Source organism: Lonchura striata, chromosome 2, assembly GCF_046129695.1.
Source record: "Lonchura striata isolate bLonStr1 chromosome 2, bLonStr1.mat, whole genome shotgun sequence".
Classification (NCBI taxonomy): Eukaryota; Metazoa; Chordata; class Aves; order Passeriformes; family Estrildidae; genus Lonchura; species Lonchura striata.
Window position 1 is genome coordinate 28,164,839 of NC_134604.1, and position 24,014 is coordinate 28,188,852.

The 24,014-nt window shown below is 39.5% G+C and overlaps 1 protein-coding gene across 3 annotated transcripts; it reads right to left on the reverse strand.

The window, feature by feature from the left end:
- Window positions 1-317: 317 nt before the first annotated feature.
- On the reverse strand, window positions 318-23,051 carry SPICE1 (spindle and centriole associated protein 1). 3 transcript variants are annotated; one of them, XM_021548963.2, is made up of 17 exons: window positions 22,960-23,051; window positions 22,470-22,517; window positions 21,216-21,362; window positions 17,238-17,340; window positions 16,355-16,476; window positions 14,730-14,815; window positions 14,302-14,444; window positions 13,936-14,076; window positions 12,918-13,183; window positions 9,541-9,672; window positions 8,759-8,906; window positions 7,135-7,359; window positions 4,743-5,128; window positions 3,235-3,406; window positions 1,783-1,843; window positions 1,374-1,452; window positions 318-446 (listed from the first exon to the last, which is right to left on the reverse strand). In XM_021548963.2, exons 1-17 carry the CDS (start codon window positions 23,041-23,043, stop codon window positions 393-395), a joined length of 2,397 nt encoding a protein of 798 aa, XP_021404638.2. In that variant the 5' UTR covers window positions 23,044-23,051; the 3' UTR covers window positions 318-392. The 3 variants fall into 3 exon arrangements, with proteins under 3 accessions (XP_021404638.2, XP_021404636.2, XP_077637370.1); XM_021548961.2 differs by having other exon boundaries at window positions 1,783-1,885; XM_077781244.1 differs by lacking the exons at window positions 318-446; window positions 1,374-1,452; window positions 1,783-1,843 and having other exon boundaries at window positions 3,253-3,458.
- Between the last annotated feature and the right edge of the window lie 963 nt (window positions 23,052-24,014).

Consider the following 24,014-nt stretch of genomic DNA (forward strand, 5'->3'; position numbering starts at 1 on the left):
CCTGATATTTTATTCCCATACCTTGTGCAAATACATGCTCCAGAAAGTTTCACAGGCAATTTCTAAAACCTCCTGCCTTCAGCATACCTAACAGAGGTATCAAGGTGCTTACTTGTAAAGCTCCAGCACCCTGAGTTTACAACCTCATGAAAAATTTTTTTGGTGAAAAGGTGTAAGGTCACAGCAGTGTGTCCAGCTCAGAAACTCATTCCCAGGGCTTCTTAGATTGCTCTGTAGGGCACAAATACAGTAAGGACATGGCCCTTTTCATACAAATGGCACTGACATAAAAACACTTCAGAGTTAAACTGCACATCTGTAGAGAGATATTGTAATTTATTTGTAGTTAATTAAAAATATTTTAAAAATACAGGACTTGAGGTCAGATTGCTTTACATAATATGCATTGACAATGCAAACCATCCTTCTTCTTTCTGCTTTTCTATCTGTAAAAGAAGAAATCAATTGAGAATAATATACAGTAAAGAAAGAAAAAGAAAAGAAAAAAGAAGAAATCAAAAAGAAGAAAAGAAGAAATTTGTAAAAGAAGAAATCAATTGAGAATAATATACAGTAAATTTTCCATAGATCTGTGTGTCACGATTGTTGTCTGCCACTGGCACCATGGAGGGAGTCACACCACCTACTTCAAGCCACACCTTCCTTAATAATTTCAAAAATTAAAATTCCCTTCTAGGGATTTATAGCTTGCCGTTACGATAGCAAGTCCTGGACCCTAACTCTGTTCTCCTTATCAGGTTCTAACTTAATTTAGGACATTTTGGACACCAGGAAATAGGTTATTGATATGTCCTCATGGTTGCTTTCAAGCCTATGAACAGCTCTTATGACTGGTTTATCAGTCTGTACCACTGCAGGTCTCCCTGTGAAAGCATCTCAGCACAGTCTATCCTTTTCTTTGCACATCAGGAGTCAGAAATCTAGATTGGGGCTTTCTTTACATTTGTATTTATTCATCCTTCAGCAACTGACTTGTGCAACAGCTAGGTAAGAGCTTGCTTGCCTCTTGACTGTGGCTCTACCAGTACATCATAATCATGGCTTGAAATTCTCTGGAGCCACCAGGGAAAATTTCCAGAGGTTTCCAGTTCTAACACACGAAGATGCCACAGCAGAAAAGAGTTACTTATAAACAACTCTGTGGCAGAAAATAATGACTGTCACTAGGTCACTAGTACTCAGGTCTCTTCTTACCAACTGTCTGTAATCCAATCTGCCACTAAGTGATTGATAATAGCCTTGGGATATTTAAAACAGGACAGAGCTTGCCTCTCTTCATCCTTCTTATGATTATCTTTCTCCTTTTATGATAACATATTAAAATTTTCTGATTAAAGATTTTGCAGACTCACCTTTGGTCTTTGACTGACAGAAGTTAATTTGGTACTTTCTGATGTGGCACTTAAAGGTTTGCTGGAGTCTCCTACAGTCCTGGAAATATTCAAAATAAGATATAAAAAGTGAAAAATGGAAGTGACTACTAGAATGTTATTTCTGATCCTGAGTTAGGATCCCTCATCAGCAGTCATCAACAACACATCTCATCTGTCTTATGTCAGACTGCAGATAGTTAAAATACAAACAAAGGAAGTTGTGAAAAAGCTATTAGACCTTTGTCCCATTTGCAGATTTAATGTGAGAAAGTAAGGGAAAATCCACAAAGCCAAAAACACACACTACAATTTATCCATTGTGTTCAATTTCTGCTGCATTGGTACTTAAGACACTACAAATATGAAACAGTAAAGGATGAACTTTTACCTTCTTATACTGGTCATATGGGCATGGGGAACACTGTCATCCTTGGAGCTGTCTGTAGCCACTGCCATGGGAACAGACATTTCAGCTGTCCTCCTTGCATTTTCTAGGTGATAAATAATTGCTTGATTCTGATGAGAACACAGCAACATTGCACAACATTCATTTTGTTTTACTGTTTTTCCCTGAGGCATCACAATCTCTTCCCAATGGCACAGATACACAGACCAGAAATAAAACATCAGGTTAAATGCCAACCTCACATTCACTTTCTGAAAATGACTGACAGTGAAAGCAGAGACTCAGAGCAGCTACACACAATGCTCACATATATAGAATGATGCTTCCACAGTTAAACTTTCTGGTTGTTGGCAATTACATGCTTAGAGACTTCTGATCTCTCATCTTTGCTTCTTTAAGTTTTTACTTACCATGCTGAATTTACATTACAACAGCCAAACAAGCATTGCAAGTGTTATGAACGGACCCAGGAGTCCTGCATAGGCACCTGCATGCAAATACCCACACACTGCTCCCTCCTCCCCCATATTCCTCTCTCCAAGTCCTTTCCTCTTTGTACATCCTCTGTGGTTTCACAGGACAGATGTCTCTGACCTGTACACAGTCACAAGCAGTTTTGCTTGTAATGACAATGACACCATGAAAAGATAAAGGAGCTCTGACCTCCTGCAAAGTAATTTTTTTTACAGTTATACATGGCAGCTGATCTATGAATCTTGAACCAGCAAGTATACTCCCTAAGCTAATTTACCTCTTTACATGACTGGAAGCTTCAGTTATTCCTTTCTATTAGCACAGGCAGTAACTCAGCAAGACAATCTGATGGAAAGAGTACCCAAAAGACAAAAACTAAAATGGGGTTGAGAGTGGGATGACCACTCTGCCATAAGCTTTAGAAGCCTGATGTAAATATTTCAGTCTATTTCACCCAGGATTCTGCATGATAAGAGGGCTGATTAAAAAGCCCAGTCCTGACCACCAGAGATTATCAGAGAATCAACTAAGTTGAAAAAGACACCAGAGAGCATCACCTCCAACCTCTGAACACCTTGTCAATATGCCACATCCAATATTTCCTTAAGCACTTCCAGGGATGGTGACTCCACCACTCCCTGTGCACCCTATTCCAATGCCCAACAACCCTTTCTGTAAAGAAATTCCTACTAATGTCCAAATGTAGCACCTGTTCTTCAGACAAGAACAAACCAAAGAACAGATTTAACAATGAAGCACAGTACTTGCAGCAGACTAATTACTTAGAAGATAACTTCAGCAGAGATTTAGATGATATATTTTTAGCTCTCTGAAGTAAGAGGTGTTTGTACCACACAGGCATTAACAGCAAGTGTACTTCTGACCACAACCACTGATCCAGTAAGATAAGGACCAGTTAAAACTGACTAGTTTTTGTTTCTCCTGAAGCTGGGTACTTACCAGTGTAATTCAGGGATGGGGTTAGAACAGGAGACAGCACTGGAGGGACCATATCAGCAGCAGCTGATTTCTGCTGGTCTATCAACTGCAACAGTTTATCCCGTGCTTCTGTACTCTGGCGAGTCAGCTCCGCTATTCTTTCCTCCAAGCTCCTTGATACCATGAGATGACTCTACTTGGATAATGGAATAATTACTTCCAATGAAATATTTAGAATTTTCACCCTAAAGGAGGGCACACAATATATTTCAAGTACTTCTATGCATTTCGTTTTCAAACTGAAAGTGAATATAATTATGTAGCACTTCTGTGAAAAATTTGATTTTGGCCCTTTTACTGTCCTATATCTAAGTCCTCAATTGATTAAACATTACAGTATTTTATACTGGTCTTCCTGCAAGTAGGAAAAATACAGCTGTTGTCTATACAATTTGAGAAAGAAAAAAAAAAAAAAACCAAACCCCCATCCAAAAGAACCCCCTAAACCACAAAAAAAACCCCAAAAAACAACAACCCCCCCAAAAAAGACCCCACCAAACCCAAACAAACCACAAAACCAAACCAAATAAACACCCAGCAATTAACTATAATTAAGAATATACTTAATCAGAGAGACACATATTCAGGAGGGTGTGGGGAAGCAAAAGCAGGTTTCTGGCAGAAGTGTCCTGGAACTCATATTTATACCAAGTTTTGATTTATTTGACCTCTTCCCCTCCCTCTCCCTAATTGCTTCCACAAAAACAACACTTACTAAGGGTTTGCATCAACTTGTACAACCAAATGACTAAACAGTACACAACATAACCCAGTGTGGAAAGTGACAGCACACTCAGCCTACATTTAAATGAAGAAATTAACAATCTTTGGGATCCTTAATTAACAGTCAAGCAGTCACTGTGATAGAACAAAAGACAATAGCAAGGGCAGGGATTTTTTTGTGATGTTAACTTCACTCACTGGGAACCTACTAAGTAACTGCTTAGCTGCAGGTTAATTTTTTTCCTCTTAAACTGAAGCCTTCAAGGTCTCTCCCAAAAATCTTTGGGATTTTCAGAGAAGAGGACTGACAAGATAGAACCAACAAGCATATACACTATGATCAAACATTTGCAAAGGATGTACTTGCACTAACTTGAATCTCATCTACTTTTGGGTCAGAGTAGCAGAGATGTATGACATGGCTTTAAATATGCATTTTACAAGCTTGACAAGAAGCTGTGGGTTGGTGCAGTGCTTTCACTGCTAACAGCATCCAAAGTACAAGAGCTTGGATCACATTACAACACCACCTCTTTCTGCAGCATAACCTTATAACCTTCTTCAGAACCCATGTACAACATAGGCCCAATATAAGAAGCTACTGCTGACTGGCTTATGGAAAAATCACAAGTCTCCAAGAAAACAAATAGTAAATGACAATATGAAGGACAAAAAGCACCAGTAAACTATGGGAAAGCAAATCAACAGAAAGGAGATCCAGCCTTTCTTTTCTGTTAAATTCTAACCTGTCCTTGTGAAGACTCTGGACTGGGATCTGTATTTTGTGTCAAGTCTGGCTGAAGCAGACAATCACTTTTGTCTCCAGAGGCACCTCTGAATTTGCTCAGTTGAGCTTTCATTAGAGCATTCTGCCGTGTGAGCTCAGCTATCTGTCCCAGCAGATCACCATTTCGAAGGAACTCTTCAGCTGTGCTGTTTTTTCCAGTGTCACCTGGGCAGGACAGATGGGTTTTGTCATGGGAACTCTCCAATTCTTTGTCTGCAGGAGGAATTGGCTGCCTTTGAGAGATGGGGCAGTTCTCCTCAGTTGTGATCTGTGTCCTCAGGGAGGAAGGTAAGCTCCTTTCCTTGCATGGCTCTCTTTCAGTAGACTGGGAAATGGCTGCAAACACTACAGGCACAAAATAAAGAAACAGTAAGAACACTCAGATCCTCACTGAGGAGACAAGAGTGACTTTACTGCTCACTGAGGGGACTGATAGTGACTTTATCGCATCAGGTTACTAATAATCAAGCAGAAATTTGAATTGTACTATCTGGCCTGAATGGTGTTATGGTACTGATCAAAACCACTCTACGCAACATCCTGCTGTAAGAACTCACTATGTGAGTATTTCCTATTGCAGTCTTACATTCAAATGATTTGAGATTGACAGAGTAGTCACTAAGAAGATAAATTGTTTTGAATTTCTTAGCTGACTGATCAAATACTACTTCTTAGTCTTCCATTTTCGAAAATTCAGTTACTTTACCTGACAAAGTTTTTGTTTCAGTTATATTTATATTTTATATTTATATTTGGTTATTAACAAAACTTTTAGATTCTAAAAGAAAAACGTAGAAGACTTTTGGCATGATAATAAACTAACTACTTAGCCCCTAAAGAGGAAGCACTGTAGCCAACAAAAGTAGTGAGGTATTTTTTTGTGGTCATCATCAATAAAGAGATAACACACCACAGAGACATGTCTACAGTTACAGCACTGTCTGCTGCTACGACAGTCCAACTCGACTTTTGTAACCAAAACCAGCTTTTCCATGCTTCATACACCAAATAGCCCATTCCTTCACAAGCTTTAGTTTTTGCCTCTTGAGCGGAGATGAATACTTAAAAATTTACACTCGAGTGTGTTTTATGAAGCTATGAGCATAAAGAAACATTCATTAAGTTTAACATTTGTTGGGCCATTTAGCATCAGTCTTAAGAGAAGAGAAGAACAATATATTTTAGAGAAATCTTGGAATACAGTTCTCCATTGCTGTTTCAAATAACAGAAGACATCTGACAGTTCTCAATGGGACTGAAACCAGACATTGCTCTTTGTAGAGCAAGACCTTTAGTTCATTTCCTCCAGATTGTTTATGCACCTCCTCACAGCACAGCAGCCCACCAAGTGGCTGAACTAGATATAAACTTACAATTGCCCAGCCAACTCCTTAAAAATCAGAAGGACTTTTGGTTGTTTTTCTGCCTTGGAAAAGGCTGACAAAACAATAGCTGAAAGGGGGGAGAAAGGAGGAAAACCCCAAAACCCACTCCTGTACACTCCTTCTTGTCAGCCACGATCACTCTGGCCCTGGATGTAATTATCTGCCTCTCAACAAGGGTGTTATCCAGGACCCTGGCATGTCCAGTAGGATGCATGTGCTTTCAGTGAAAATTGCAGCAGGAAACAGCTCAGTTTTAGAATCACAGCGTGCTTCCTTCTGCTCACTTCAGTAAGAATAAATAAGAAACACTTCCCTAATCACTCTGATGAACTTTATTCCTCCCATGAACCAGAACTGAGCTATGGATACTGACTGAGCTACCTGGTTATCTGGCAACACAATTTCACACAAAATGTCCTCAACCATTTCCTGTGTATTGAATGAAACCCAATGAAACCTGGCTTCCACAGCTTCTAAAAACTCCTTTGCTGAGGAGATTTGCTCAAAGCAGGAGCACACAGCTTACAGACATCCTGTTGTGTCTGCAGCATTGCAGAAACAGAAATTCCAGGCTTCAGTGGTCCCACCATTAAAGGTGACGGGAGCTGGATTACACCATCAGCAGATCTGAAATAATGTGCTGCAGGTCATTCACAAAGAGCTTCAGCAATCACACAGGTAAGATAATCAAAATGAGTACAGAATAAAAATGTCAGTCTGGATTGCCTCTAGCAGGACTGCTGCCAGCAGATGGAAAACAGGAAGTGTAAAGGCTGTCCAGCAATAGGCATAGTAACAAAGGAAGTGTCTGAGTGCAGTAGAGGACATTCCAGCTATAGGGCCAATACATCTAGGCATACACATTAAAAATTTTCCATGGAAAATACATCTTCAGAGGTAATGCGAGATTGAAACAGTAACACACAACACAGACTCCTATGTCTACTGCAGTCAAAGAGATCTCACCATTCTGGAGGGAAGGCAATTCCTGAGTGCTTTTCTGCTGTGGTGGGGACAACAGCACAGCTGGCTGGAAGACATGAGCTGGGAAGCTTCTACCAGGTCTCATATCAGCTGAGGCACCTGGCCCTGGGTGATAGGTGAAAGGAAGTTCTTCCTGTGGAAATTTCAGCATATTTTCCCTATTGCCTGCTCCAGTCTTGGCCTCAGAGTAGGTCAAATCAGTTTTTTCTGAAGACAAAGCAGGGGTAAAAGTTAAGCAAATGAACAAAACAAACCAAGCAAACAAAAAAAGTAAAAAAAAAACTACTTATAGTGAAATAGCAGTGTAGGAAAAATATCAGTAACAACTCCTATGTTCAGATACCTGAAAAGACAGACGAGAGTAGAGTATGTTCCACACCTTCCTTCTGATGTTCAGGTACAGAATTCTTTCACTCAAGCAAATTATAAATCTTTATTGGCCATAAGAGCAGGAAGAACTCTTACACATAGCCTTGCAATTTCAGGACAGTAGTATGACATCTGTTTGTAGTTCATGCACAAGACTTACAGATACATGATTTGAACAGGTATCTGAGCTGCATTTGGCAACATTCTCTTGTGAAAATCAGACTTATGCACTTCTCCTAATGCTCCATGAATGTGATGGCAACAATGCTATTAGAAAACAATTCAAGGCTTTTTTGAACTCTGTTGAATTTATTATAATTTAATTCAAATAAGACATCTCTTCAGTTAAAAAAAAAATATTCTTCCTTTTACTAAGGAAGAGATTTGAAAATTCTAGTGCTGTAGAATTGTTGAATGTGAAGGTTTGAGTATTAGGTTGGGGTTTTCTTGAGGGGTGCTTTTCTGACTTGTTTGGACTTTATATTTTGGGGGGTGGTTTCCTTTTGTTTGCTTTTACAAGACCTGGGTCAATCACATCAAAAAGGGTCTGGTATGTGTCTTCTTCCAAAGAAGAAAATCCTTCGAGGAAGAAAGCTTTTAACTACAGGAAGATTCACAAACCCAACATTTAACTATGTAATACAAGGAACTCTGAGAAATCTTGGGATCCGCACGAAGTTACTGACCTCAGGAGCAACAGCAACACATTTAAACAACTGACCAGGAAAAACAGCTGGGAGGAAGCTCAGTGGTGAAAGGTGGTTAACAGTCCAAGGGGAATCATGTTTGGTTAGTCTGGCACCAATCTACTGGCTCAGCTTAACCTGTCTCCATGTCACACCTCTCTGACTGGTGGGTTCTGGGCCTCAGCTGCTGCTGTTTTGGCCAGCAGCGACCTCCAGTGTCGTATGGAAGAACCAATGTGAGACTGTCAGGCTGCTCAGCAACAGGGAGCTGAGATGCTGATTCTGTTGGGTTTGACTTCTTTGGGTTTCTGGGGTTCTTTTAGGAGCCTCAGAATGAAACTGACTTTGGAAGCCACCTTAATGGGGGAAAGCTACTGTCCTCCTTGGCTTGTGCTCACAGCAGAACATATGGCCTGTGAATTTACAGAAGTGACATTCACACTCTTGCAAGAGCAACCTGTGCAAGGAGGCATCTATTAAATACCAGATTTTCCACTACAGGGATAAAGTAACAACTCCTCTTTCATCCTTCACACATTCATTGTACGTACCTTGGCTGTTTGCTGGGCCTCTGCTTGCAATTCCAAAATGTTCTGGACTTTGTTCTCTTTCAGGTTCTACCAAAGGGAGGCCTTTAAATGCTTGTGTGAGGCACATCAGCTTTTGATCTGTTACTGTCATGTATTGCTGAAGCTTCTTCTAGAGGGAAAAATCCCATACACAGAATTACAGAAATTTGTGTTCTACCAACATAAATTAGAAAATTATATACTACAAGAAGTCCTGAGAAGAAATCTGGCCTCTTGATACTACTGCATGATTCTTTAGGATTCCAGTTAGGATTAAATATTTTTGTCTCCACGTTTCTCATTTATAAATCACTTGCTTTGCCTTTTCTTACATGACATTACTTCCTCTCTAAAGTTTATTAATTGCATCATTCCCAAATGTAGCCAATCATCAAATCTACCTCCACTGGAAACTAAAAAAAGGAAAATGTAGTATTACATCTACTCATTGCTCCAGTAGTGTTAACAGTATAGAAGTGTGAAGGAAGATGCCTAAACTTTTAGATGGATAAAGTAAAGGTCGGTTTCATAGAACCAGCACTTTCTCAGGCTTTGAGGTTAAATAAAGATAAACAAACAACTTTCCTAACATTTCATACCTGCTACTGTAATTCTCAAGCTCCTCATTCAGTTTTATCACTTTCTTTCTGTTTATGGTTAAAATCTCCAGAACTTGAGACAATGCATCTCAGCCCATATTTGCAACAGAACTCATAATTCTAACACGTTATCCTGATGGGTAAAAAGCAAGGAGGGCTCAGTACCTGTATAGTAATGTTTTCTTCCCTTACTTGAAGAATCTCAGCAGTCAGAGCATCAATCAGCTCTCTGTGTTCATTCAACATCTCCTTCTGCTGCTGCCTCACCATCTCTTTCTCATGCAGCTGCATTTCAGCCTAAAGATGGAGAAAAAAATTGAAAACTTACTATAAACCAATACAGACTCATATTTGAAACCAGGAGTCGTCATGACATCATAACGTAATAGCTTTTCCCACTACTGCTAAACTTCATTACTTTCAAGACAAAATGGAATTATCTGGCTTTGGGAACTGTCAGAGAGCTTACTGTGTATCTTTGATCCTCCAGGACACTGTAGGGAATCCTTGCTCTTCTGCCTTTACAGGATATAACTAAAGCATTTTCTCTCTGCACAGATACAGTTTCTTAAGTCACTGAATCTTCATTCAGGAATCAAATAATTCCAGGTGTGCTGATGCTGGTCAGTTTCCCATGCTACTTGTGCCTAATCTTTAGTTTCCCTAATTCATTAATGAAGACTAATTTGACTAAGTCAAGGAGAATCTACGTGTTTTCTAATGTTTTCCATCAGAGATAAGAAGTTCTAGAGGGTTTTAGAAGTATGATAACCAAATAGCTCTGCATCCACATGAAATGAATTAATAAATGAATATTTTTGAGACTAACTCACAGATACTGCCACTAGACACAAAGACAGGCAGATACACCTCCCTTAAGTATATGAGAAGCAAACCATCCATTTTCTGTTTCCCTTCCAGCTAGAGAGGACAGGGTTTTTTGTATTGATCCAAGCGAAGCATACTGGCTCAGAAAATGGATAAAAAAACCTGTACCTGGTCTTCTCTTTTCAGAAATCAAGGACAGCACAAAAAAAGCACTTCTCCCCTGGCAGCAGCAATGAAGATTCTGATGCCTTAGATCATCTGGACCAGCTACTGTATCTACTCATCCTACACAGCACTAACCTAGTCTTGGAGGAAAAGCTTCCAAGCAGCTCTGTCCTACATTTATGCATAGGGAAACCATCAGGGTTAACATCTATTCCTATCCCTAGGCAGGATTTAAGACTGGTATACCCTGAAAGAAGGATTTTCATCCCAGCCCACTGCCAGGTGTGGCTCTAATCATGGGGGCTTTAACACTGCATCAGAACATGCAGCAGACAGGGAGAACAGAGCAGCACAGGGCCAGGAAATATGCCCATACTCTTTTTATCGTGTGGGTCTGGCAAAGAAACAGCTTTCTCAGCAGAATGAGGGTGAGGAGGGAATGATTAATTCTAACATCTGGAAGGTGATCTAAAAATCAGTTTAGAAACCAAATCAGATTTATCCATTTCCCTTTAAGAATTTAATATAGTTTTGCAAATATTTCAGAAGTTTCTTTTCCTCCTTTCCTCTAGCCTCTTCCATAGCCATTATTTCCTTCTTATAGGTGTTGATTTATTAATCACTTAATAAAAACACTTTCATGAGAGATTCCTGAATTCAAGTTTCTCTTCCTACTTTTTAGATACAATTGTAAAAATAAATTAGGCAACATCTTTTATTGCAACTCTTCTGATTTTCTGCAACAAAACTAGAAGGAGACAAAGGGAATCTCTAAAACCTTTGAAACCTCATGAAGACTGACTAACTGACTGTTTAAGTAAAATCAGGGGCTTTTTAAAGATCCTCTGCAAAGTCATTTTCTTAAAAAGCACTGTCAGTTATAATCCAGGCATTGGAAGTCTGCTAACTCTGTTGGCTAGGCAAGACAGATGGTACACACAAGTGCTTGATCTATGTCTAGCATCACAGGGACCAGGTTTTATGAAACACTCTAAGACAAGCTGGGCTTCTTCCCAGCAAATTCTCAAATTATAATTGTAATTAAACCTCCCTGCAAAGGAGAAAAGTCACTTTAGGATATGAATGCAGTATCTATCTCAAGCAAACCTGAATAAAATTAACCACATTATGCAGCTTGAGTGACTTTGTAATATTGCTTACTTAAGAATTTAGGTAGTAAATTTGTGTGCATGGCAGACAATTATGCAAACAATCAACTTCTGGAAGGACTTAATGGTAACAAGAAAAATTATGAGGGTAGCTTTGGAAGACATCTGAGGCTCAGGAATAACTCATTTCTGTAGAAACATGAAAGATTATCTAAATGGAATTATAACTGCAATTACAATTATAAACACAAATTGGATTCTATTAAATTGATGTATTCCTAATAAACAGAAAACATGCTACTGAAATTCTAAGATCCTTCCTTAGGATCTTAGAAAAACCTAAGGAAGGTTCCTTAGGCAAAAGAACCAAATTTAATTCTCTGCTTTGGTATAACAATTTTAACATAAACCAAGCATTATAGACTTTTTTTAAAACAAAATACTTTCTCAGCTGAAGTCCATCTTCTGATGGCAGCTGCTTTTCACTATTGGATTGATTATTTACTATTTGCTTCCAGGACTTAATCAAAGTAAATCCTTCCATACAGATTAAATACAGAGTAATACAAAGATAAAGTTATTATACATCTGGTAAAAAAAAAAAAAAATAAAATAAGATGGGTTTCCTCCTTTCAATTATTATACCCCCTGAAAAGGAACCAAAATTAGACAGTTCCACATTCATTAGAGATCTATTACCTTTGCTATGAAATAGATCATTAGCATTTAGATAATATAATCTGCACCTATTAAGAGTGCAGGAACTGTCATAAAGTAGTTTAAAATGTCACACAGAACAAATGAATCTGTGAGGCACTGCTGCCTCTTAATAGCTCTGGGATACAGATGAACTAGTACACTCTGTTTTTCCTTTTCTTTTTGAAAAAAAAGCTTCTACATGGCACACAGGTGATCTTCTTTTTGGAATTCCATTAATTCATAGCTGTGCATTCTTACAGTGAGCACTTCAGGTCATTCTTGCTTAAGGTAAAGTTTCTGTTCTTGACAGTAAAAAGAGGACTAAGGAATCCCTCAAGGAAAATAGGGGATTTGGGTCCACTGCTCTGATGACAACAGCATCACCTTTGGGAGGTGAAGGAAGAAAGTGAATTTGCAAACAATGCTGTAGTTATTACCCTGCTACAACTCTGAGTATATGTGAATAATAATTTTCAATTATTTCAGTGGGTATTTTCTGCCCTTAGATACAGACTTTCACTGCAGTCAACTCCTCCATTTTCACTAGAGATACCAATTCCTAACAAACCAGTTCCTGACAAACCAAAAGTTTTAACTCCTAATTGCATGCAAACCTAGTAATAAGTACTGGTAAGTTCACTGTAAAATGCTTGGAAGCCAGAAAAGACCAAAGTTCCCATCTGTAAAATAATTTTACACCCTTCTTCACTCACTCTCCAGGAGCAGTTCTAAGTCTCTCACCTCTTTGAGGTAGCGCATCAAGCGACAGAGAGCGTTCACCAGTGACAGAGTAAACCCAGACAGGCCTTCACTCCTCTCTGTTTTTGGGACCTCACGACCTGTACATCGTTCATATTCCTCCAGTTCACGCTCTACTTCCTGGATCATGTGGCTGAGAACATCTAGGCTGGGTTTGCTGTCCCTCTGAAGGTCAGTCTGGATTAAATTAGCTGGAGAATCACCTCTCTTCTGTCTTGCAGAGTTCTGTTCAGCTTGCTTTCTTTTCACTGAAGGAGAAGAAAAAGAGGTAATTGGAATTTCAACTTGTTTAGAGATCTTTGCAGTACCAATGAAATTACATTGTTTATTGAAATAAATCAAAGGAAACGTCCTCTCTTGCCGTAAGAAACAGACCATCAAAGAATGTCTCCAGTTATTCCAGCTATTGTCAGAGCCTAAAAAGCACATTTTTTGCTGCCACAGTAGTACCTCTCAAGCACAACTGCTTGGTGCTTTTATCTTGGATACACCTGTTTGCATTTTTCTCCTTTCCAGTTAAATGCATGGAAATAGTTTGCTAATGAAAAGTATCTGCTGCTTTCTCATACTCAGTAAGCAACTCTCCTTACATATTACAGCTTGTAACTGATGTCAGTCCCCTCATACAAACACATAGAATATGGGGACTGAAATGCATCCTTAATCTGTGTAGCACAGAACACAAATCTGGATCAGAACTAGAGAAGTCTTGCACAGGAGAGAACTCCATGATAGGTAATTGGCAGCCTCAAAGGGCTGTTTTATGGTTCCCAAATTCCCATGGACTCTGCTTTGCCAATGAACGTGCAGAACACAGGAAAACACACTAGACAAGGAGCTGTGGAACATCCGGCCTGAGAAATACTCAAGACTCAAGGACCCCCTCATCAAACTTTGGTATTAGCCCTTCAATGACTCCCAGAAATCCCTTCCAACCCATACTTTCTTAAAAAATTAAGGACCTTGGACAAAGGATATTTTATTTTTAAAAGTACTTAACTCTTTGCTGCAATTTGCTTTTGTTTTCTTGAGTTTGGGTTCAGCACTTGTCTCACAGTGTCACTGGAGTCTACAGACTCTTCTTCATCTTCATTTCGAAGTCTTGAATGGGTTCTCTTGATTACACTGGTAGCATTGAGAGCTGATTTAAACACAAAATAAACAAAAAAGAGTACATGTGAAATATTTCAGGCATGTTCTTAATACTAGTGGGTTCTAGAGTAATTTTATGATAAGAGATGGCTTTTTAGTCTGGAAATACATCTGAGCCAAATCAGCATACATTTCTGTCTCTGACCCCTATAGGAACTCCAAACAGGATCCTACAAACAGCCCAACAACCTTGATGTGATTTGGCAAACCCAACCTGAGTGATCCAGTGAAGGAGAAACAGTTGTTGGAGTGCAAGGCACATTGGATTCCTGTGATAAGGTGGATTTTCTCATATCCTTTTCAACCCACAATGGAGAATTCACCAAAGAACTTTCTTTTCTCAACAACCGAAGTAGCCTATATTCAAAACAAGAATAACAGTGAATTGTAACAGGACAATGGCACGATTCCAGATTCTGTCTTGACAGAGCTCCTAAAATTATCTGCAATTGCTCAGGTGAGTTCCCTACTCACTCTCATTCCCAGTCTCAATGTTACAACAAGGCCTTTCCCTGGAATTCTGAGATCAGGAAAGGATGGCAAAGGGAAAGAAAAGAACTAACTTAACTATACCCATTCAACACCCTTTTGACTCCACCTGTTTCCAATGTCAAGCAGGTGGAAACCCATATTTGTACTGACCTGTCAGAATTGATCCTGGATTTGAAACCCAAAACATCATGGTGTCCATCTTCTGCTAATGCTTCTTCCTCCTTTTCATTAAGAGCCTTCTCAAGAGACAACAAAGAAAACAAAACAGAATTCAGAAGAAGTCAGAGACCAATTTAATGGAATTGTTTCAAGAAAAAAACCAAAAAAAATTGGTTTTAGTCTTTCCCCCCAAAAAGATATTTAAAATAAAAATACCACACAGAAAAAAAACCAAACCCACACCCCTTTGCAGGAAGTTCTGGGGGACTTTAGTACCTAAGAAACACTGATAGTGACAATTGTCTCTGAAAATAACAAAGCAGGTGACTAATTCAATAACTAATATTTTCTTTGTATGATTTATATTAAATATGAAAATCCATGCAAATTAGAGGATAAAATAAAAGCTGTTAAGGCTGTATCTAAACAGAGATACAATAGGCAAAATATGGAAAAGTAACCTGAATCCATACCATTTATAACATTTCAGTCATTTGACATTACAAGCTAAACAACTTCATAATGAGACCTGCAAAATTACATTTATAGTCTGTATGTAAAATGCAACTAGAACAAAACACAATCCTATGTACTACATTTACAGCTAAATACAAACAACCAAATTTGGAATCAGGGTTGCTCAAACTACCAGGTTTCTGAGCTGCTGGACAGGTTTCACCAGATAGCCTTTAACTGTGATTTTTGTAGGCACATAAGAACTCACAGAAGCTTGACACACAATCAGTGCCTGTTTCTTTTAAAAATTTCAGCTTATCCTGCAGCTTGCATCCACTGATACAGCTAACAAAGGTGCTGCAGTTCTCTCCTAATATCAAAAAATGGAAAAACAAATGCCACACCACAATACCTAACACAGAAATACCACAACTCAAATTACAGGTATTTTTGCAAGACAATAAGAAATGGAAGAAGAGAACTGTGGGAATATGACACCATCACTTTTGCTCCCAACAACCTGTTTGGTCTTCATCAGAGAGAAGTTTTCTGGGAGTATCACATGCCTGTTCTCAAACCCCAGTGAGCATTCCTGGTACAATATGTTATTAAAAGAAAATGGAGCACAAAGGCGAACTAAATTAAGTTTTGAACAATTTTAAAATTGTTTACAACAAATCAGAATAAATGTAAAATAATGTGAAATATTAAAAGTTAAACTTGTAGGAGTCATCAAGGCTGTGGAGTGAACTGGGATACAAATGGCTGTGTCCCCATATATGCAGACATAATCAGTAGATCAGAGACATATTCTGAAATCTGGCAATTAGTTAAGTGATACAGAAGTTCTTCTCTTAGACTTTAACCGCATTGTACTCTTTCTAAGCATTCCAGAATTTAAAAGGGAGGGCATGCTAATTTGAGAGAGCTTCTACAAGACATAATGATGTTTGTTTCTCATATCCAGTAGTTAAATCAAAAAAATCACGATTCCTAGAGTCTCACAAAAGAAACTCACCTCTGTTTAATCTTGTCTTGTATGAATGTTATCAACAAAAACGAATTTAGTTCTGCTTCAAAATTCTTGTCTTTGAATAGTCTTATTTTGTTTAAACAAAAAATCCACAGGATGTGTATGGATGGAACAAAATATACATTACCTGGGAATCCATGACAGATTCACTAAGGACAGAAAGCTGGCTGGGAGGATGACTTTTTTGTACAATGGGTCCTTGAGATGATTCTAAGTCACAGTTAGGAGCCATTGTTACATTAGGAAAACCTAGAGGAATTAAACAACAGAGGAAAGAACACAGAGGGCTTGGTCTGTACTTATGTTTCAGGACTTTGTATTGAAAATCAAGCTCCTGTACTTCACAAAAAAAGGGTCACAGGGATGTCACTTTAAACAACAACAAAAGACCGACCACAGGGTTAATTTAATACACTGTGCCATATACCCAGCTTTTGTCCTTCCCACCTGCATAAATTCACTTGTGCAGAACCAGCTTGCAGGATCAAAGTCACCAGGAACAAAAGAGAATGGCAGCCTACAGAGAAAAGCCCCTAGGTTTAAGATTTCATCTACAGCCAGCCAATCCTGCCTTCCAGCATCACAAGGATCCACAAGCCAAAATAAGAAAAGGAAAAGCTGATATTGTTGACAAATCATCAACCATATCCAAGAGCAAAGAGTCAGCTCATGCAGCAATGAGAATCAGAACTATGGCAGCAGCTCAAACTGTTGCTCTGCGCAGGCCATAGCTTGGCTGTGAAAAGGTGCGCATGGAGGTGTTTCAGAGCACCTGATGTGAAATTCCACATTGGAGCAATACAGTGGAGTAACCAGCCATCAGTCACTCTCCCCTGCTGCAGGAGGTGATAGCCTCACCTGTGTTTCATCCAACAGGAACAGGATCAATCACACCACATTAGACAAGGAGATTAAAGCAGTTAAAAAGAAAGCTTTGCAAAGCAAGACTATTCATGGAAAGCAAGGAGACCATCTTAAATGTGCTACCACATAGAGATGAGATGTTCTACCTGTTCGTGTGCGAGGAGCAGCCTCAAGCAAGTCTTTTGCCACAGCTATAACCTGACCAGATCGTTCCAATACATCTTGCCAATGGTACTGATCAGACAGAATCTGAAAGTACAGGGTATAAGGAAACTTTACACTGAGCAGACTGATTACTTCCTTTTTTTTTTTTTCCCTGGTATTGTTCCTCTAAACAGTTACTGAGAGCACAGTCAACAAGAGAATGTTTGCAAAGTTGGTATTGTGCAATTAGATCCTAAATAAGATAGATCAGAACACCATACTTCATTCACAGTAATTAGAATTCATACAGTTTTTCTGAAAAATTAAACAGTTATTACTTCTTAGGTCCCCATCACCACTGACTCTCTTTAGAACAAATCCTTTCACTCCCTCTTCTCCTCCCAGCCTGACACAAGAAGCCGGGTATTTATGACATGCTCATTAAAAAAAAAAAAAAAAATACATATATTGCAATTAAAAAAAACAAAACATTCCTCAAATCACTTGATCTCAATGTTAAGTCACTTATGTACATCTGACCCCCAAAACATGTATTATTTGATGATATTCAAATCAATTCAAGCAGACTTGTTTCACTCAGTCTTGCCTCCTGAAAATCCTACTTAAAACTTAAGCCACATACAACCAAAAGTTCCAACAGAGATAAACACAGCTGACAACATCTGGCATCAGAAGACATTTTGGAAATCTCCAGAAGATACAGCTTCTATATTCAAATTCTCTCTCTAGTATTTGAAGTCCATCACAACAAGTTCCTCCCAAAGAAGCATGTCTTGGGAGTGCAAAGCAAGAGGCATGCAGTTACCAGGAGCCAAATGGAACTGACTGGGGGTGGGACTTTGTGAGCAGAACACAATTTAAAGCTCCTCACTGATGCCTGGCTTCATTCAAAAGCTGGAAATTGAAAACTAGTAAAATTATATCCCACAGCCTGGGGAAAAGGTAGATATTCCTAAACAGCTGAGAGGAGATATGTAAGTGATGTCCTTCATCATGGTTCATCAAATTGATCCAGAGACTGTGAGTACTTCAGAAGACCTCACAGAAAAGGCTCATGTATGCCCTCTACTCAAAATTTGAAAACTGACTGACTATTTTTGCTCCTTCAAGAAACTTAAGAAACTGTTTTGAAACAGTTTCACAGTACTCTAAACTGCTATCTCCACAGAGTTCTTTTCAACAGCCCTTGGTAAGTTTGCTGGCTTACATTTAGCCTCATACAAAAAATTCTATGCAATGGCATTTCACTTGTTTTTCCTCAACCTTCTATTTTACTACATGCTTTGTTATGTCAAAGTATCCCTACATATCTGAGTTTCATGTTTTTCTAGTCTTTTGAACTTGCATTGCACTGCAGTAAATTAGACTTACAGTAATTTAGCAAGTCAGTGAATATTCATCTTTCAAGCACTTCACAGATCTCATTTTTCAGACCACTGTTCAATTTCCACATCTGATAAGATTAAATCTAGGCTTTCCATCTGACATCAAAACAATGCAGGTTTTTAGATAAAGTTATTATACCAGATAGGCAGAAGAAAAAAATATAGAAAGAAAAAAAAAGGAAAAAAGTTTATATGACTAATTTCCTGCAGATAATTAAAATTAGAGTGATGTGTGTAATCAGACAAAAATTATCCTGATTAGTTTGTTTTTACCCTCCTCACTAGATCTTTTTTGGCATCAGCAGGTTCCTAAGCTCTACCCTCCTGCTGAACACATTATGAACATTTTTAGAGCATTGCTCCCAAGGTAGATTAGCTCACATTTGCTTGTGAGGAGAAGAAAAAGCGGTATCATATTGTAACCCATTTAGCCCCACTTACATGCCCTGGATAAATTCATTGAGCAGTGTGCTTTGTCCCAGTTTAGTATCACCTAATTTCATTAAAAATCACCTTCCCTCCTGTTTCAGATTGTTATCGAAACAAAATAAACAGGACTCATCCTAAAATCTCTCCACTACAGTAATGTATTTACCTCTCTACTCTTTGGTGCAATGCACTAACATTATTTGTTAAGCTGCTAATAAGTTGCTACAGGACCTATCTGTGTGGTACCTACAAATTCACAGTCCTAAACTTCAGAGTAAGCTCATTATCTTTTCATTCAGATTTTTATGCAGATGAATCCCCAAAATAGTAAAACTTTGCTTATCTATTTTGTAATTCTTTTGTAATGTCTGTCTGTTCAACACACAACTACATGAGAAACAATACTAATAGCAGCAACTACTCAGTTTTTGTCTCCAAGTCTTTTGCAGTTGAGCAGGATTCAAGAGGCTTAGAAAGTTACACTCACAGCACTAAAAGAAAAAGATCACCAAGGTAACAGGGACAAGGAAACAATTCTCAGTGATTGCACTCTACTGGGAGAGACAGTCTCCACAGTTACTCGGAAAACAGGACCTGGCAACGAACAAGATTTAAGTTAGGGAGAGGTAAAAATGGTAACTCTTCTGTTTTTCTCTACACACAAGAAGTCGCCAGTGTTTGAAACAGCAGCAGCCAGATTTGTTTCATCTTACCTGGCATAATTTACTTTTGTCTTCCTTTTCACTGATTCAGAATAAACAGAGAGTAAACTGAATAACTATAAAGGGGCAAACCACTCAGGAGGATGTGAGATTTGTACATTTTCATTCGAAACAGCAACAAATATAGAAGATTATTTCCTAAACATGAGCTTCACATCTGCAAAAGAATGAAGTCACATAATAGATAGGCCACCTAATATCAGAAGATATGGCCTAATCCACCTTTTGTGACACAGAACTTATTTCTGCATGGAAGCATTATTGAAACTGGGCTGCATTAGGGAAAGTCATGTAGCACTTCACAGTGGATTTTGAATACTCTGCTGAAATATCCTTGGCAGAAAAGTACCAAAATAACAAAAGCCCAAGTCTGAGGCTTAATCAGTGAACCATTCATAATACAAAATTTTTACTCTGACTGCAGAGAAAAAGTTTTCTAATAGAAAACTAGGTGGTGATCTTCAATTCCAAGTATTTGCATTTGTTTGTCTATGTTCTCTTGAGTGTTCTCACAGTTCAGAAAGTGACTTCTGAAAAATTACAAAAGACAAAACAATGAAGATTGTAATAGTTAGTCCACTGCACATTTAGAGCTTGCATATCATGTTTATTTTGACTGCTAAGTGAACATTGTTCATCATCATTCTTTACCAGTAGGAACAACTCTCAGCCTGTTCCAGTAAAGAGGTCTGAAAGCTAATTTTCAGATGAGTTTTCTTAACACACGGAAAGAATGACCAGCCCTGTGAAAAAGGAGATCTAACACCACTTTTCAGTGACAGCCACTCTTTGTTAACTAGGCTTAGGTTTACTGCTACAGTTCAATATTCAAAAGCAAATTCAATAATATATTTACAGTCAGAGTGCTTTAGCATGCTGATAACAAGCTTTTCAATCTTCAGATGACAAGCTTGTCAGCCACAGCTCATCAATCTTTATTACATCAACTTTCTTTCCTTAACAACTTCTTGCCTCACCCTTTCAGCCCCCTTGGCACTGCACTTTGTCTGTTTAAATAAACAATGTGCCTCCCTGATAGAGAAATGTTCATGTTTGCATCACAGAAAAATGTCAGACATGAGGAAGAAAAGGCAAGCTGGCAATAAAAACTCAAAGAACACACACACATACTTTTTACAACAGTTGAACTCTGCAAACAGTTCCTGTTCAGATGAAAAGAGGCCTGCAGAATTACAGAGGCCATAGCCAGGCAACCTGGGTCAAATGTGCAATTCTAGGTAACAGCTGGTTTGTCAGACAGTCTACTCCAATCACTGCATGCATACAACATACACAGCATGTGCACATATGAAATCAAGTTGTCCAACAACAGGAGCAACTGTGGCTTCCTTGTGCACAAGTGGTTTTCCAGGAGTGCTGCAGATCACCTGCAGCCAGCTGCAAGAGCAAATGTAGCTCTCACCTCACGCATCAGAGCCAGCTTCCTTTTCTCCAAGGAATCTGCATCCATTTGCCTTTGCTTCTTCCATTTTCTGTTCAGTGCTTTCTCTTGGAGTTCCACATGTGCCAAGGCTTTGTTTTTTGACTTGTGTATTTCACGGCGACGGAGCTACAGAAACATAAAAGAAATAATTTCAAAAATCAATCTTAAGCAATATTTGCAAAGCAAAGGTAACGAGCTCTTCTTGGTTTTATCACTCATGCACCAAACATTATTTATGTTAACTTCACAGTAGTGCCAATGACAACCTCATAAACATCCACAAGTGTAAAATGCCATCATTACCATCCAAATTTAAAGGAGTTCCAAAGGTGAATGGGGAAAGTCTCAATTTCTGTCTGCCCTTGACCACTGACTCAGTAAGTCAGTGTAAAGGGAGGCAAAAACCTAACACCACCACCTATAAGGTGCATAAAAAGACATTGTCCTGATTTAACATTGCAAGTCACCAGATATAGTGTCTTCTAATGATTATATAGAAAAAATATAGTTTAAATAGAAATTAAAGAAATTAAATATGTGAGGTGCTTGCTAAAGTCTCTAGAAGCTATCAAGGTAAGCACTTGTAGAACCAAAGTCTTCCTTTGCTACTGCGACCATCTGTCCTGACAAACCTGTCAAAACTTACAATAATAGCTCATACTGTGTCCTCCATCCTGGTAATTAGTGCTACCAAAAATGTAAATACACATCTAAATATATGTAAATACAATGTAATTAAATAAATGTAAATATACATGATCTGTTTATTGCAAAGAATTAATATACTTTGCAATCAACAGGTCACTCAGTACAAACAAATTATGTTAAATTGTTTAAATGAAAATTAAGTGTTTTCAGAATTAGAGAGGTTCCTCAGAAAAAGCACATCTTTCAGTCCTTCCCAGCAGAAGTAAGACCTTCAACTAATGCACTGATCTTTCATGTATTTATGTTTTTATTCTTTTATGATGGCACGCAATTTATTGAAATAAAAACTGCAGCTACTGCTTCCCAGTGGGAACAAGAAACTAAAGAACAACTGCCAGAGCTCGGGATGCTCAGTATCATAAACAAAAAACTGGCACTAAAGAGACAACACATTCAGAAGCTTGAAAAGAGATTAAGCATTGGCAAAAAAATATCCCTGTAAGCATGGCAAGCACTTTTTAATGTCAGACAATCAGCTAAATGTCCTTGCCAGAGGGATAGAGCAGTGACTGCTATTAAACTTACGATATCCTCAGGAGTTGCACGGTGCACTGTCAAATCATGGACGGTACTCTGTGAAAAGGAACCAGGGAACACGTCAAGGGTCGTAACTGAGGGCAAACTTTTTTATTTAAGTTTTATTAAAAAATAAAAACACCTTTAAATTGCAGTACAATTCGCCTAACACTATACTGCTGTGCACCTTCATGGCGAGGGTCCCACCCTCGGCGAGGCGGCCGCCAAAAACGAGAGCCCCACCAAACCGGAGCGTGCCCTTTCCCCAGGAGATGCCGGAGGGGGGCCATTCCTACACTCTACATTCCAGGGAGGGCCAAGGAAACCAGAGGGGCCGCGTCCGCTCGCACTCGCCGTGCCTGCCGGCCCCGACCCACGCGCAACGCGGGCGTTTCCACGGCGCAGCCCCTGCGGAGGGCGGTGGCTCCCCCGTCCGTGGGCACCGAGGCTCCCGGGCGTTCTTCCCAGCAGGAGCCGCCCGGCAGCGGGGAGCACTTACATCCCAGTCCCGCCTGGCCGCCGCCGCCTTCCTGGGGCCCTTCCTGCCGGCGGCGCGGGGCCGCGGCCCGCGGAGCAGCGACATCGCGGGCGGGGCGGGAGCGGCGCTGCCAACGGCGCCGGCTCCGCTCGGCCCGCCCCGAGCCAGGGGCGGAGCGGGGCCGGGCCCGCCGCTTCCCGCCCGCGCGTTCCGCGAGGGACGGCCCCTGCCCCGCCTCCCTCAGGGCGGCGGCACAGCCCGCACCGCCTCCCTCCAGCGCAGCCCCTGGCGCTGTCAGTCGGCTTCCGTCTCGCCTCGCCTTAATTTTCCTACTCCTTCACTTCGCTGTTACCCCACCTCGCTGCAAATACCCTCCAAAGAGATCCCTCAGTGTCCTGCTGAGGAAGCCTTGGAATTTTCCCCGTGCGAAAATGTACCTGAGATGCTGTTATAGGTGGTTCAGAGCAGAATGTCACACAAGCCATGAAATTAAGGTGATAGGAAATTAAAGAGTGGCCCTCGTTTAAGTGTAACAAACAGATCTCGTTAGCTGTGCCAGCGAGGAAGGGTGTACCTCGGTAGCCACAAGGAATTCCTGGTTTCCGTGAAGCAACTGGCGGTTCTGAAATGAGTTCACAGATAGGCGCAATATATTCCCTACATACTTACTCCATTATGTGCTACAGATCCTCCACTTCCCTCCACAAAGGTAAAGACATGATGTAATTACTCAAAAAGGTTAGTTAACATTTCGTGTGAAAAGTGCATATTATATGGTTGGCTCTTTGCAAAGGAATACTGTATGTGTTGTATTAATTAGTATTACTGTATTAACCTTTTTAAAGTAGTGTGGCAGATATTGTTTTAGGTTATCACATAATGTTAAAATTGAACCTATGTGATGTAATATATTTTTTTAACTAGCTCAATAAAGGGATCAAGAAATTCTTTGCAAAGAGATAACAGCAACAAGACACCTAAAGAGTTACTGTCTCCTTATTGGAAAAGGCAAACATTCTTCCACCTCCTGTTCTGTCTTTAAGGAGCCACCAAGATTAAAAGGAAGATGTTGACAA